The sequence below is a fragment of the Girardinichthys multiradiatus genome, chromosome 15 (assembly GCF_021462225.1).
Source record: "Girardinichthys multiradiatus isolate DD_20200921_A chromosome 15, DD_fGirMul_XY1, whole genome shotgun sequence".
In the NCBI taxonomy this organism is placed as follows: Eukaryota; Metazoa; Chordata; class Actinopteri; order Cyprinodontiformes; family Goodeidae; genus Girardinichthys; species Girardinichthys multiradiatus.
This window is the reverse complement of record NC_061808.1, coordinates 38691603-38706961: the sequence shown is the minus strand read 5'-3', so window position 1 is coordinate 38706961 and position 15359 is coordinate 38691603. Positions and strand designations below refer to the sequence as shown.

At 40.1% G+C, this 15359-nt stretch overlaps 1 protein-coding gene across 6 annotated transcripts in view; it reads left to right on the top strand.

Moving 5' to 3' along the window:
* ankrd6b (ankyrin repeat domain 6b) overlaps positions 1-15359 on the top strand; it is a 178028-nt gene that overhangs the window by 64777 nt on the left and 97892 nt on the right. For 5 of the 6 annotated variants that reach the window (XM_047388666.1, XM_047388661.1, XM_047388662.1 and 2 more), the window contains exons 3-6: positions 2727-2825; positions 7268-7366; positions 10938-11036; positions 14031-14129. In XM_047388666.1, coding sequence (XP_047244622.1) covers positions 2727-2825; positions 7268-7366; positions 10938-11036; positions 14031-14129 — 396 coding nt within the window. The remainder of the gene's footprint in view (positions 1-2726; positions 2826-7267; positions 7367-10937; positions 11037-14030; positions 14130-15359) is intronic. The other variant, XM_047388665.1, reaches the window with a different exon arrangement.

Genomic DNA, 15359 nt, shown 5'->3' with positions numbered 1-15359 from the left:
TTGTCAGAGTTTTGGAGAACTAATAAATTCTGCCAGCTCTGCTGGCTGTCTTGTCCGAGGGGGGATCGGGGTGGTGGGGGGGCGTGGAGGGGCTGTGGCCTGTGGGGTGGAGGGGTTGTGCCCACTTCTAGGGCGTAGGATCACTGGCATTTGGATCGGCTGGGCGGCGATGGTGGAGCTGAGCTGGATAGTGTTTCTCCCTGGGCGGTCGTTGCAGTGGCAGTGATGTAGTGTTTTTTGTTGCTGAGGGGGGGGTGGTGAGGTCACTGGCCCTGGGTGCCTGCCGCTGGCCGGGGACCTCTTGGTGGATGAGTTTGTCCCGTCATGGTGCGGGGTCGGGGGTCCGGTTGTGGGTGCGCTGCTGGGTGGGGTCTGCCCTGTTGCGCCAGTTGGCGGGTGTGGCGTTGCGTGTGTCCCTTGTCTTGCCGTTGCGGCGCGCTGTGTCGTGGGGGAGCGGGGTGTGGCGGGGGTTCTTAGAGCGGGGCTGTGTGGGTGTGGCTTCATCGGCTTCTTGGCCACGGAGTTCACCTGTGGGGGTGGGGATTCGTGGCGTCCCGGTGGTGGTTCTCCTGGAGTTCCAGTGCTTTGGGGGGCCTATAGATGTCTGTGGCTCGGATCTCCTCAGTGTCCGTCCAGGGACCATGGGGCAGGCCTGTGGGTCCTCACACTCGCTATTGCATATTTTTGTGGAGAAACCTTGTATACAAAAGCACGTCCACACCCATACTCACAGGTGTTAAGCTTCAGGTGTTGACAGATACACAGATGTTCTATATTGGGCTGCACCTCTCACTAAGTACATTCTACATTCAGAATTACCGTGTACTTTTTTGTTAAAAAAAAAAACAGCTGCAGGTGTATAAGCAAGCAGGGTGTAATCTTGTATTCTCTTTTTCCTTCTTTCTCTCCTCCACTCTTTCCTCCTTTTCTCCCCTTTTTCCCCCATCTCTCTTTTTTGAGCTTCTTTTTTCCTTTTCATTTAAGTCTCCGTGTCCGTAACAATTGAAATATTCCCACAGAAGTTTATAATAGAGTTTATTTTATAAATATCAAGCAGAGCTTTAAAGCATTAGCTGTGATGGTCTGCTTGTGAAAGTAAACCTGTTGGGCAATTTCTTGGCACTCAGACAACAATCCTGAGCGATACCCTGCCGGACAGGACATGGTAAAAAATAAAAAAATTAATTCGGCCAGATTCCTAGAAAGAAGAGCAGCTCCATCCAAAATGGGATGGATGCCGTCTCTCCGGATCAGACCAAGTTTTTCCCAAAATATTTGCCAGTTATCAATGTAACCCACATCGTTTTCTGGACACCACTTAGACAGCCAGCGGTTGAATGACAGCATGCGGCTAAACATATTGTGACTGGTCAGATCAGGGAGGGGACCAGACAAAATTACGGAGTCCGGCATTGTTTTGGCAAACTTACACACCAAAGCAACACTAACTTTGGTGACCTCCGATTGACGTAACCGGGTGTCATTACCGCCAGCATGAATAACAATCTTACTGTATTTACGCTTATCCTTAGCCAGCAGTTTCAGGTATGATTTGATGTCGCCCGTTCTGGCCCCTGGCAGACATTTCCCTATGGTCGCTGGTGTCTCTATTGCCACGTATCTGACTATGGAGCTGCCAATTACCAGAGTTGGCTTCTCAGCAGGTGTGTCGCTGAGCGGGGAAAATCCGTTAGAAACGCAGACAGGTTGGTGGTGACCTGTGGGATGGGATCTAGGACTATGCTTTCTACGTACTGTCACCCAGCCGGCCTGAGGCCCCGGCTGCGCGGCCTCTGCTGGAGGACTGCTACGGGGAGCTACCCTCGGTGGCTCCAATTCCGACACCCTCGCCTCCAAAGCTACAAAAATGCTACATTTATTACACGTACCATTATCACTAAAGGAGGCAGAGGAGTAACTGAACATCTGACACAGAGAGCAGGAGACAGGAGAGTCGGAGAGAGACTAAACCATGTGTAACCCACATGGTTTAGTAACCATCTATATTCTGAATTTAGCTTGAGCTTTTAAATAAGTTCAATCTTCACCTAGAATCAGCTCCATACAGCTCAACACTGGTTTTCCAATTCATTCCACCTTTTTACACAACTAAAATTAGAATTGATTAGACTTGATGTCCCGCCAATATTTTGGTCCTCATCATGTACACAAACACACACACACACACACACACACACACACACACACACACACACACACACACACACACACTTCGAACTAAAATCTTGCTTTAATGAGACAGGTCCATGATTTTAGGTATGCCCTACAGAGACTTCTGCATCTATAGAGATGGCAGGAAATAAAGGACTAATAAGGGAAAGAACCTCGAACATTCCTATCCTTACGTAAACTGTCCATAGGTCCATTTCTCGCAGGACTATCAGACCACTTCGTATTCTGTGTTTGGCTCATGTGAACAGCTGTGCATATTTTTTTTCCGTTCTTTCAGAGCTTGGATTAAGGATTTGTTTGTTTTCTATGGATTTAGTGATGTTGTGCATTATGCTTCGTGGCAGATTGTCTTGACCTGTGCTACCAGATTATCACAGTTGCTTGTAATTTGGAGCTATCCAGCTATCCAACTATCCAGCTATCCAACTGAACTGTGTGTGTGGGACTGCAGACTCCTCTCCTCTTTCAACTCTCCAGTGAAGTTGTTATCTTGTCCTGAATTTATAGCGTTCTGCATGTTTTTGCGTTCACAGTATGGCCGAAGTCCCCTGCACTTGGCAGCCTACAAAGGCCACCTTGAGGTTGTGCGCATCCTTCTGAAAGCTGGCTGTGACCTGGACATTCAAGATGATGTAAGTGGATTGAGTCAGCCATTTGGCCAATGTTTTTTTTTTCTTTATCATCAACAACCTACATTCTTAACAAATGATGGTTATGAGCAGCTGCTTCTTTTTTTGCTTTCAAATCGTTTTAAGTTGGAAAAACCATTCCAACTCTAAATTAATTTGAACACATAAATAACTGTAGACTAATGGCCTTCAGTGGCCTTGAATGGGACCCTCTGGAATGCCCACTTATGGGACTGCCTGCAGGACACACAACCATTTTCCACACAGGCAGTGATAACCCAGATCCTTGGCATTGTCAAGTTAATTCGCTGTGGTCAGAAAGCACTGCAACAGGATGCAGTGCATTGTCCATGACTTGGGGGAGCAGGACTTGCAGACTAAAGCAGGAGGAAGAGGAAAAGGAAGAGAATCAGGGAAGAAGACAGTGGAGAAAAATTGGGAAAGACACTGACGGTTCAGAAAGAGTCAAGAAGGTTAGCCAAACCTCCTCTTAATGAGCCGGTGGAAATCTGTGCCCCTTCATCCTTCCTTCCCTAAATAATATTCAATCCTTCAATACTGGAACTGTGCCTGGCTCGGATAAAATCTAGCTTGTACACTTTCTCATCCTTTCCCTCCCATTTCTCCTTCATTTCTCATGGACGTAATGTACTTTGAGCGTTCTCTAAGTGCTCTTATGTTGCATTCGGCGTTTAGTGTCCCTCGTCGCTAATCTCTCTGTATGCCATTCATTTAATGGTTAAGTTTGATTGTAAGCTGAAGCGATTTGGGTTTAGGGTTCCTGTCAATCAAATATTATACACAATAATGTTCAAACTAGTGTCTTTTTTGTGCCGCATTACTGTTTTGGTCATTTTTAACTGAATAAGGCAGTTCTGTAACTAAGAACCCTAAACTTAGGGAAGTGAAATTTAGTTAGTTGTCTGCATGTGTTCTCACAGCAGAATCTGGCAGTTACACATGCCTGTTTGTCCCTTGGCCAGGGACCTATTATTTATAAAGTTTTGTACCCTTCACTTTAAATCTAAGTAATGCTTTAACCATTAAAACTAAACCTTAAACTGAGCTGTGGCTGAACATGTTTTGTTTGTGTTACAACATGTTATTTCCATGCAAACCATACCACAATTCTTACCTGATCCCTTTAAAAAGCGTATTAACTGAACCACATCACATTGGCAGCTGTCCTTTTTATAATTACATTCTTAATGTGTTATTTTGAAGGGAAGCATTACACAAAGTTATTTTTATTTTTAAAGAGACAAAGAGCTACAAGGAAACAAGAATCTCTGTACTTTAGGGTTGGCCATATCTGTTTTTCAATACCAGTCCCTTTCAGATGGCCTTTCATTGCATGATCTACAGGGGTTGGACAATGAAACTGAAACACCTGGTTTTAGACCACAATAATTTATTAGTATGGTGCAGGGCCTCCTTTTGCGGCCAATACAGCATCAATTCGTCTTGGGAATGACTTATACAAGTCATGCACAGTGGTCAGAGGGATTTTAAGCTATTCTTCTTGCAGGATAGTGGCCAGGTCACTACGTGATACTGGTGGAGGAAAATCTTTCCTGACTCGCTCCTCCAAAACACCCCGAAGTGGCTCAATAATATTTAGATCAGGTGACTGTGTAGGCCATGGGAGATGTTCAATTTCACTTTCATGTTCATCAAACCAGTCTTTCACCAGTTTTGCTGTGTGTATTGGTGCATTATCATCCTGCTACACGGCACCGCCTTCAGGATACAATGTTTGAACCATGGTCCTCAAGAATGGTTCGGTAGTTCTTGGCAGTAATGCGCCTATCTAGCACAAGTATTGGGCCAAGTGAATGCCATGATATGGTAGCCCAAACCATCACTGATCCACCCCCATGCTTCACTCTGGGCATGCAACAGTCTGGGTGGTACGCTTCTTTGGGGCTTCTCCACACCATAACTCTCTCGGATGTGGGGAAAACAGTAAAGGTGGACTCATCAGATGTTTCACATTGTCCACAGCCCAAGATTTGCGCTCCTTGCACCATTGAAACCGACGTTTGGCATTGGCATGAGTGACCAAAGGTTTGGCTATAGCAGCCCGGCCGTGTATATTGACCCTGTGGAGCTCCCGACGGACAGTTCTGGTGGAAACAGGAGAGTTGAGGTGCGCATTTAATTCTGCCGTGATTTGGGCAGCCGTGGTTTTATGTTTTTTGGATACAATCCGGGTTAGCACCCGAACATCCCTTTCAGACAGCTTCCTCTTGCATCCACAGTTAATCCTGTTGGATGTGGTTCGTCCTTCTTGGTGGTATGCTGACATTACCCTGGATACCGTGGTTCTTGATACATCACAAAGACTTGCTGTCTTGGTCACAGATGTGCCAGCAAGATGTGCACCAACAATTTGTCCTCTTGAACTCTGGTATGTCACCCATAATGTTGTGTGCATTTCAATATTTTGAGCAAAACTGTGCTCTTACCCTGCTAATTGAACCTTCACACTCTGTTCTTACTGGTGCAATGTGCAATCAATGAAGACTGGCTACCAGGCTGGTCCAATTTAGCCATGAAACCTCCCACACTAAAATGACAGGTGTTTCAGTTTCATTGTCCAACCCCTGTACATGTGTTCATTGTATCATGTGTTGAACTGAAAGGTCCCCTCATGGAATGTTGATATTGACCCGTCAATATTACGACCTGATATACCTCAGGAAGTAGTTATGAACCCATAACCAGTGTTAACTGTAAGGGGTAATACTGGGTTGTGGAATGAGTGCAACATACTACAAAACACAGATGAGATGCAGCAAAGTCCATAAGTGCCGACTGAGTGGAGATATGGTATCTTCCTCCAGTCTGTTTAATCTGAGAAGTATGTTGGTCAGTAGAAGGACAGTGTGCAACAACTTTGTATTTGAAATACTGAATACATCTGGACCATGTGCATGAGGATGGTGACATAGAGCAGGTGAAGGCTGCATGTTGTAGCTACATGTACTGAAAGCTCATCCATGGTGTGATCCGGTCCAAGGTGTGTTCCACTCCAATCGCACATAAAGGAGTCAGGCTCCATCTCTGAGGATCCCAGGCTTTCTCAGAATGCAGTCAAAGAATACAATATTACTACACTGCAGAAATGATAGGCGAAGAAGAATTTTTTGGGACAACACAAAAAAACACATCTAACATGTTTAATCCTATCTTTGTATAACTGGCTTCAAATTTGTAACAGTTGTAATGGTATTTAATCCAACAAAGTGTTTATACAGTTTATAATTAAATTCAAGCTAAGTGATGTACAAAGCACACTTTCCCAAAACAAAAAATTATTTTTGTGATTATTTTTATTAGCTACTGCTAGTATGTAGTAAAATTGTCTTTGTTAACACCTATGTTTTTTATTTGGTTTTTGAATTATTTTTGATGTGAAATGATCCAGTGAATTAGATGTAAAACCTTTCCACTTGGCCCCTGATTGAGAGAGAGAGAGAGAGAGAGAGACAGAGAAAGAAAGAGAGAGAGCGATGATGATTCTTCTACATTACGTGTATGTGTCCTCCTGCACCGTCAGGTGTACCAGTCTTTATATCGCTGACACCTTTGACTGGAACCTGTTAATACCAGTATATACCAGTATTATTTTGACCACTCTTTTTTGACATTCCAGGAATTTTGAACAACCAATAAGGTACTTCTCTTTTTACATGCTGTATCTAATATAATAAGTTATATTGGGACTATAGTGTATATAATTGGCTGAACAAAACAGAACATCCTCCTAAATGAATGGATTTCTAAAGTTAGATATTTAGTCTTGTGTGACTTTATTTCAAAGAATGGTACAGACTGCAGGTCACCTGTGAGCTCTTGAATTAGTGCAAATTATTAAGCAAAGTTGTGTTATCGTGCTTGAGACCAACATTTGTAGTTGATAAAGATGTGCTCTTTTTTGTACTAAAGCATGATCTTTAAAGTTATCTTCAGGCCTGCAAGTCTGAAACTAATTACTAATTAGTCCTGATATGGTCAAATAAAGAAGTCTGAAAACTAATTGTCTGACAGAATGAGTTATCATTTTACATTTTAAAATGGACTTGTGTGATCACTTTCACACGTTTGGACAGACCATGCCTCTTTGGGATTCAAACATTTTGCTAAGTGTGCTCAACTGCATCCTGTATGATGTGAACTGAACACAAAGACATGATCAGCTGATAATCGGCAGACATTAAAAGAGCTTCACTGCTGTTTGTTCTGATGTCTGGATATATTTGTGGAAAAACGAGGAGCATATTATTATTATGGTGTAGTCGGTCCAAGATGTTTGGGTAATGTAATAAGCCATACCATAAAAACTGTTCCTCCAAAAGAGCTAAATGACTACTGTTTTTTGTTGTTAGTCATGTATATCGGTACCATTTGTTTCTCATTGCTGTGTGTGTGTCTTTCTGCAGGGGGAACAGACAGCCTTACACCGTGCTGCTGTGGTGGGAAACACTGACATTATCAGTGCGCTCATCCAGGAAGGGTGTGCGCTGGAGAGACAGGATAAGGTGCGAGATAAAAGGCACACAAGCTAACACAGATTCACAACAACACACAGATGCTAATGGGACAAAGTGCTGTTCATTTTCAGTAATCTTTATGTGCATTACATCCAGTAATGCTTTGAGGGGTTACCTGACCTTCTCCTTCTAAACCTGTTGCATACAGGGTGCTGCTGAGTGTATGTGAGAGAATTTCAAAAGATTCCCCTCATAAAAATAAATTTATTAACAATAAATTGTAGCCAGTAATTGTTGTCCAGTGGTTTCATACTGTAACTTGAATCTGCCTCCATAGATGGCTTAAATACAAAAGTCTGTCATTTTAAATCAGCTACTGTTAAAAGTCACTGAATTTAATTAATCAATTACAAGGTTCTCTAGGACTCTTAATTCTGTGCTCTCTAACCACTAGGCCACCACTCCCCCTATTCCCAATCCCACTATCCTGGTTCCTAGAAAAAGCTTTTTGCTTTTTTTTTTGCCATTTGTCCGCTCTGCATGAGTTCCTCATACAGTTTTGTAAAACCTATATCTATCTGACTAGGGTTATGTGAGCTCTTTGTGGCAGTGTCAAATATGAGTGGACAACCTCAGTTTTTGACAGAATTATATTAGTGTTGGTCATATCATCAAGGTTTGATGTATTTCATGCTTTGCTCTGTTAAAATGGAGTCTGCTGTTATTGGTGGATTTGTAGCTAAGGCAATGATACAAAAACATTATTGACTCATGCATGGCAAAGGGTATACAGCAGTTAGTGTTTGGAGTACCTCAAGCGTTTTTGCATTGATTGAATACCTAATATTCTGCAGCCATGATTGCGTATTTAAGTCAGGCAGAGCAACAGGAGGGATTTTAAAGCCATTGTAATGAGTGTATTTTAGAATCTGATAGAGCTGTAATCTTCTTAACCTACATCCCCCATAAACAGTGATGTAATGTGCTAGGACCCTGAATGAGAAGTGAGCTGACTCAATAAATCTACATCTACAACAACATAATTACAGCAAAACTCTATATGTAACCTGTGCTTTTAGAATAATACTTCAGGTTTAAAATAAGGAAATCTTCTACATTCAAAGTGTCAGTAAATACTTAATGGCATATTGTTGACTGCACACAAGTATCCAACCCTTAATGCCATGGCAGATGTATTTAAGCATTTTATTACCTCCCAGCTGACTAATGATAGGTGTTTCTCTTCCATTAATACTACATCCTAAAAGTGGGAGAACTTTAAATATCTAAATCCTGCAAATGGTCAGGAAAGTTTGGAAAATGAAAGTCAAAATAAGGACTGGCCTTGCAATCTCCACCAGTGTTTAGTAAGCAGTGTGATAAGAGATTTTATTTAGAAAGTTGCATGTTATGAAGTGTGAGCAGTTAATAAAACACTCTTATGTGGTAAAAAAAAAAAAAAAAAGAACTAGAGGGAACTTTGCCAATGATAATTTACTGACTGTGTCATGCCTACACTATGGCACTTAGGTTGCAGCCTTGACATGACACCAGCGTCAACAACCTCTCCCATCATGCTCATCCACACTCCACTCATGACCTTCATAACCTTCGTATCACATCTTTACTATGTCCCGCATAATACAAAGCCAACTGGATCTGGAAGATCAGGACAAGACCCTGCATAAGACTGATGACATAGAGGTGTTTCCCCAATATAAAAGCATTCTCAATTTTATTCACATGCAGCTGTAAACAAACCCCAGTGTTGCTGTCATAACAACAGTCTCAACAACAGAAGTATTTTAAAACCACCAAAAATAATAAGCAGGAAACTGTCAGAGCCCCTTATAATGTCCTGTAATCATAAATATACAGTAGCACATATTTGGTCATCATATTCAGGACATATTAACTTACATTAATGATTAAACGTCATGGTAGCTAAAAGAAATCCGGTAATCCAGTAATGTGTTATATTTTACATTAGAAATGTGGTTTACCAGAATAACTCCGATCTTTTCAGAAAGCGGTATTTTTCATGTCCAGCAGACCGAGATCCGGCCCAAAACAGTTTTTGAATATTCCATTACTTTTGTTGGGTACAACATCAGAATCATAGGCACCTCATCTCAACATTTTTGATGAGTCGTGTAGTTTGCAGATTCTTATTGCACTTTTCCAGGAGTTCAATAGGCTATATAACAGGGGATTTTTCAAGTCCATCAACCCATCCTGAAGTTTAGTATTGGTTAGCAGAGCCATAACAGGAATACCTTTTACATTGTCTCCTTTCTTACTTTCCAACCTGATGTTTAGAATGATGAACACAAACAACTGGGCAGCGTAGTAATATTCCTGTAGGCAGGGAAAGCCCATTCCCTCTTTTTCTTTCTTTAACTGTAGTATTTTATACCTGATCCTAGTTGTTTTCCCTTACCATAGAAGCCTTGGAAGTAATCTGTCCCATTCTTGAAATTGTTTGTGAGATATTTGTACTGTGAGGCACTGTAAATAATAAAGCATATGTGGGAAAATGTTCATTCTGATTAACTTTGTCCTGGAACTCAATTAAAAAAGGGAATAAATTACATCTTTTGAAGGTTTGGCTTCTTGTCAAAGATTAGGGGCCCATAATTAACATCAAACATTTTAGAGTAATCCTTATGTTGGGTAATCCCTTAATTTATTAGACTCATTATCCCACTTCCATTTATATTTATCTTTTAGCTCTTTTGATGAAATAAAGTTGAATGATAACCCCTGAGTTTTATTAATATTAATTTTATTACGTAGATTATTGGCCATATTTTGCACCATCAAAAAAGAGGGCCAAGTTTTGCGCGCCACTAATAGTTGTTACTCCTTTTATGTCGAGCCTCTGTCAAATCCATTGGCTCAAAGGTTAAATGAATAAGGCAAACAGTAGTGGTGAAGCACAGCATCCTTGTCGTGTTAAGTTAAGTTTTTGGAGTACTTTATACAAGAAAGAGGTTGAGTATATAGTTGCTCATAATACTTTTGGAAACATTATTTAATTCCTTTAAGACTTTTTTCTATTTGGTTTGTTGATGGATTTTGTGTATTATGAATATTTAGGTCTGCTTGTTGATTCATTCATCTGTGTTCTGAGTTATTTTCTGTAGTTTCACAATGTGCTCCTATGCTTTACTCGGTCTAGTATGTACCTTGGAAATTTTTTCTTCAATTGTTTTTTTATTTTCTTTAGGAAAAACTCTCAACTCATGCAGGATCACCCCCAAATTGCCCATTGCTGTGGCTATCTCTCGGTGGTACCTCTTTCTATACTGATTTGTTTTAGCCCCCCACAGCAGGATATGTGATGCTAAGGTGATCCTGGGAACTGTATTTGTGCAGAATCTGAGCTATTTTACTTAAGGCATCTGAAAAAAAATCACTGTAGCCCTTTTTGTTTAATTATGTTGATAATTGCTTTTGGGGTTCAGCCCCGAGACAATCTGACAGATATCTGAGCTTTCTAGAGTCCCAACAACCAAGGTTTCATGGGTCATCTAATATTTAGAATCTCGACCTAAGACTGTCTTTGTGAGGTATGGGTTGAAATAAAGGGTTTGTGTTTTTTTGTGTTCCACACAAGGATGGCAACACAGCTCTCCACGAGGTCTCCTGGCATGGATTCAGTCACTGCCTGAAAGTACTAGTGAAGGCTGGAGCCAACGTTCATGCCAAAAATAAGGTATATTATATCAAAGCATGTAAACACAAAAATGTCACTGATTAAGGTCCTAGCCAAATTTTATGTAAATGAGCTTGATTTGATGCTTTTTTGACCTACTGAGACTTCTGTGCCATTTTAATACTGTCTTAGCACATCACCTACAAACATTCTAGTTATTTATAGCAGAAAAGTTGAAGAATGTACATGAAACACTGCTTTGACTTTTCATGCATTTTTGTGCATTTTTAAGAGAAAAATTTTTTTTTTTCAAAAATATTTAAGAAATTCTCTTTACAAGCTGAGCTAAATAAAATTTACAAAATATACTGTTGAACCCATACATACACTATATAAAAACAGACTTGTTTCTCACTGTTGGTCATTAAATGCGACTAAACATTAACTGTTTTAGGCCAGAGCAAAAATATTAGTTTTTTCTAATGAAAGAATGGTTCTTTAGTGAATTTAAACTCAGAAGCCTTTTAAACAGCTAGGAAAACCCAAATGATGATGCCATGGCTTTGAAAGCCAAAAAGTCAAAGCTTGAATGCAAATGGGTCTCTCAAATTGACAAAGACCCTTAGCATACCACCAAGCTAGTTACAAAGTAACCTAAGGACAATAAAGTCAATGTTTTCCAGGGGCAATGACACCATGACCTCATTTCTTGAGAAAGTTAGTAGGGAGAGCTGAAAAGGTGCTATTGAGCAAGACAGCATATAAACCTGACTCTGTTACACCAGTTCTGTCAGGAGGTATGGGCCAAAATTCTAGCAAACTATTGTGAGAATGATGAGGAAACAATACCCATAACATTTGAACCATGTCTTGCACTTTAAAAGACAATTTCACAAAATCCTAAGAAAACATATGTAAACTTGATTTTAGGAAAGTTGGAAAGAAAACATCTGGTATTTAGCAAATAATTAGTTTTAAACCTTACTGACCTAAAATTCTAGGCCTGATTTAATTGCAGACAGTGAGAAAACAATTGTATGTATGTTTTTATATAGTGTATGTAAATACAATGCCCCAAAAAATAAAGGGAACACTCAAATAACATCCTAGATCTGAATTAATGAAATATTCTCATTGAATACTTTGTTCTGTACAAAGTTGAATGTGCCGACAACAAAATCACACAAAAATCATCAATGGAAATCAAATTTATTAACCAATGGAGGCCTGGATTTGGAGTCACACACAAAATTAAAGTTGTAAAACACACTACAGGCCGATCCAACTTTGATGTAATGTCCTTAAAACAAGTCAAAATGAGGCTCAGTATTGTGTGTGGCCTCCACGTGCCTGTTTGACCTCCCTACAACGCCTGGGCATGCTCCTGATGAGACGGCAGATGGTGTCCTGAGGGATCTCCTCCCAGACCTGGACTAAAGCATCCACCAACTCATGGACAGTCTGTGGTGCAACGTGCCGTTGGTGGATGGAGCAAGACATGATGTCCCAGATGTGCCCTAGGATTATTCTTGTTCTCTTCTATTAATGATGAAAAATAAGCTGTTCTGGCTTGGTGAAGTGTCTTTTTATACAACAGTAGGCTATTTTTCCAGATTTAGTAGGAATCCGCTAGGTGTGTGGAGCGCCATTTTCTCTCCAATTTTCTAACACTGTGCTTTAAAGTACGCAGCTCTGAATTAAACCAGGGGGCCAGCCACCTATGAATAATTACCTTCTTTTTCAAGGGGGTTGCATTGTCTAATGCACCACGCAATGATGAAGTAACACTATTAACAAGAGAATCAATTTGTGAAGGGGAAGAAACAAAATTATTGTCCTCCACTGTGTTTTTCTGTGATAATGAGGAAATTAGAAGTGGAACAGATTCTTTAAAGGTTGCTACAGCATTTTCTGATAATGATCTACTATAATGACATTTTCTTTCAGGTGTCGAGTACTCAGTTAAATTAAACTCAAAGGATTTAAAAAATGGTCAGACAGGATAGGGTTATGAGAAAATATTGTTATGTCTTAACACTCAATGCCATATGTCAGCACAATGTCCAGAGAATGAAGACAAAGGTGGTTAGGTTTGTTAATGTTTTGAGCAAAGCCAGTTGAGTCTAAGATAGCATTAAAAGCTATATTTAGGCTATCACTTTCAGTGTCAACATGAATGTTAAAATCCCCTATTATAATAACCTTAACTGTATTTAACAAAAAATCAGATAAAAGGTCTGAAAACTGATCTAAAAAATGAGAGTAAGGGCCTGGTGGACTGTGCAAAACAACAAACAGAAGTGGTTTTAGTGCAATTTGCAATTTGGATGAGGAAAACTAAGGATTAAATATTCAAAGGAGTTGTAGCTATTGATTAGTCTGGGACTAATCAGTAAATCGGACTGAAAGATGGTTGCTACTCCTCCTCCTCGCCCAGTATTTCGAGGAATGTGAAAATTTAAATAATTTGTAGGAGTTGACTCATTTATAGTAACATAATCCTCTTGCCAGGTTTCTGTGAGGCAAAATAAATAATGCAAAATGTGGAGAGTAGTATGTGAATGTAGTAGAGCGAGGAAAAGTATGAAATACCAAACATTTTTTCGTTTATGTCTGGATACATGAAAAACTGCAGCTCATTTTAAGGTTTATTTCTGTAAAAATAAATGTTTCATTACTAAATAATCAGTACTTATGCTTATATCCTCAATGTTTCAGCATGTTTTTTTTTATCAAACCAGATAAATTTATACAGAAGTGTATTGTCAGTTCAATCGCATCATATATTTTCTGATAAGATGACAAAGGTGTTAATTTAAAGAAGGAACATTAAAGAAGGAATGAGTGAGAGAATTAGAAACCCATTTCAATCAGAAGCTAGCAAGATCAAAAATAGGTACACAATTATGCCCTACTTACCACTTTTCCTATGCCACGGTTTATTCTTTCTTTATACAGAGTAAAATCACGAAAATACAAAAATGTTATGTGTAGTGAATAAAAACATATTTCAGCATTACTATATTGTGTTTCATTCTTCTGTCCCTATTTTAGGCAGGGAACACAGCTCTCCACCTGGCATGTCAGAACGGTCACACTCAGAGCGCCAAGGTTCTGCTCCTTGGAGGATCCCGGTCGGACAGCAAAAACCATGTAAGTTTTCAGCATGGTTCTGGAAGAAATATATGTTGAAATGAATGTTGAAACTTCTCAGTTATGCTGATGTATTAACATTATACTCAGACATATTCTGTTCCAACTTAATCCTGAATTTGTTTATAAGGGAGGTGTTCAGTGTGTGTGTTTTTTTTTGGGGGGGGGTGTAAACCCAGTATCTGATAGTTGACTAGTACAGAGTCAACCATACACACAGTTACACTTCACTATTCATACTTCAGTGTAGCCCAGTAATAACATTCTGATCCATGGCTTGCTGCAAAACTAGGAATCATTCTAACTTTGTACAACGATCATGTGGCAGTCTAAGAATTCCAAACCTTTTGAAGCATCCAGTTTGATTATAGAAAGTAGAGTTTGTTAGGTCTTCGTGGATGAAAAATCCTCTTCCATAGTGAGTCGCAGGGGAGCTGGTGCCTATCTCCAGCAGTCTATGGGCGAGAGGCAGGGTACACCCTGGACAGGTCGCCAGTCTATCGCAGGGCAACACACAAATAACCAAGCACACACTCATTTACACACCTAAGGGAAATTTAGAGAGACCAATTAACATTAACCTAACAGGCATGTCTTTTGATTGTGGGAGGAAGCCAGAGTACCCGGTGAGGACCCAATAATGCATGTGGAGAACATGCAAACTCCATGCAGAAAGACCCCTGGCCAGGAACCCAGGACCTTCTTGCTGCAAGGCAACAGTGCTACCAACTGCGCCACCGTGCAGCCCAGGAACAAACTTTTCATAAAAGATGTTTTTCATTTCATAGTTTTTGTCATGATTTAAACCCTAAAACTTACTAAGCCCTATGGTTAATTATGCGACACTGTGTGGAATATTTGGATGTGCAGAAAAGAGGATGAATCTGTTGTTACACAATAAACTAAACGCCAGAAGAGGTTGATTTGCAGCAGATGGCCACATCTGTAAGAAGACCTAACTGTTTGATGCTTTACTCAAGTGTAACCCCTCTTAGAGGAGCAACTGTTCATTAGGTTGCATGATTTTAGAAGAATGAAATAATATTGGTGAAAGTCAAAATAACAATGACTTGCGATAAATAAAAAAAAATAATTAAAATCGTCTGTCATTCTGCTTTTGGTTGATAGCAAACATAAACCCCAGTTAATGAGTTTCCTCTTCAGAAATTTTCCTACAATATTTTTGGTAAAGAGCAGAATTCATGGTTCCATCATTATGGCAGGTCATCC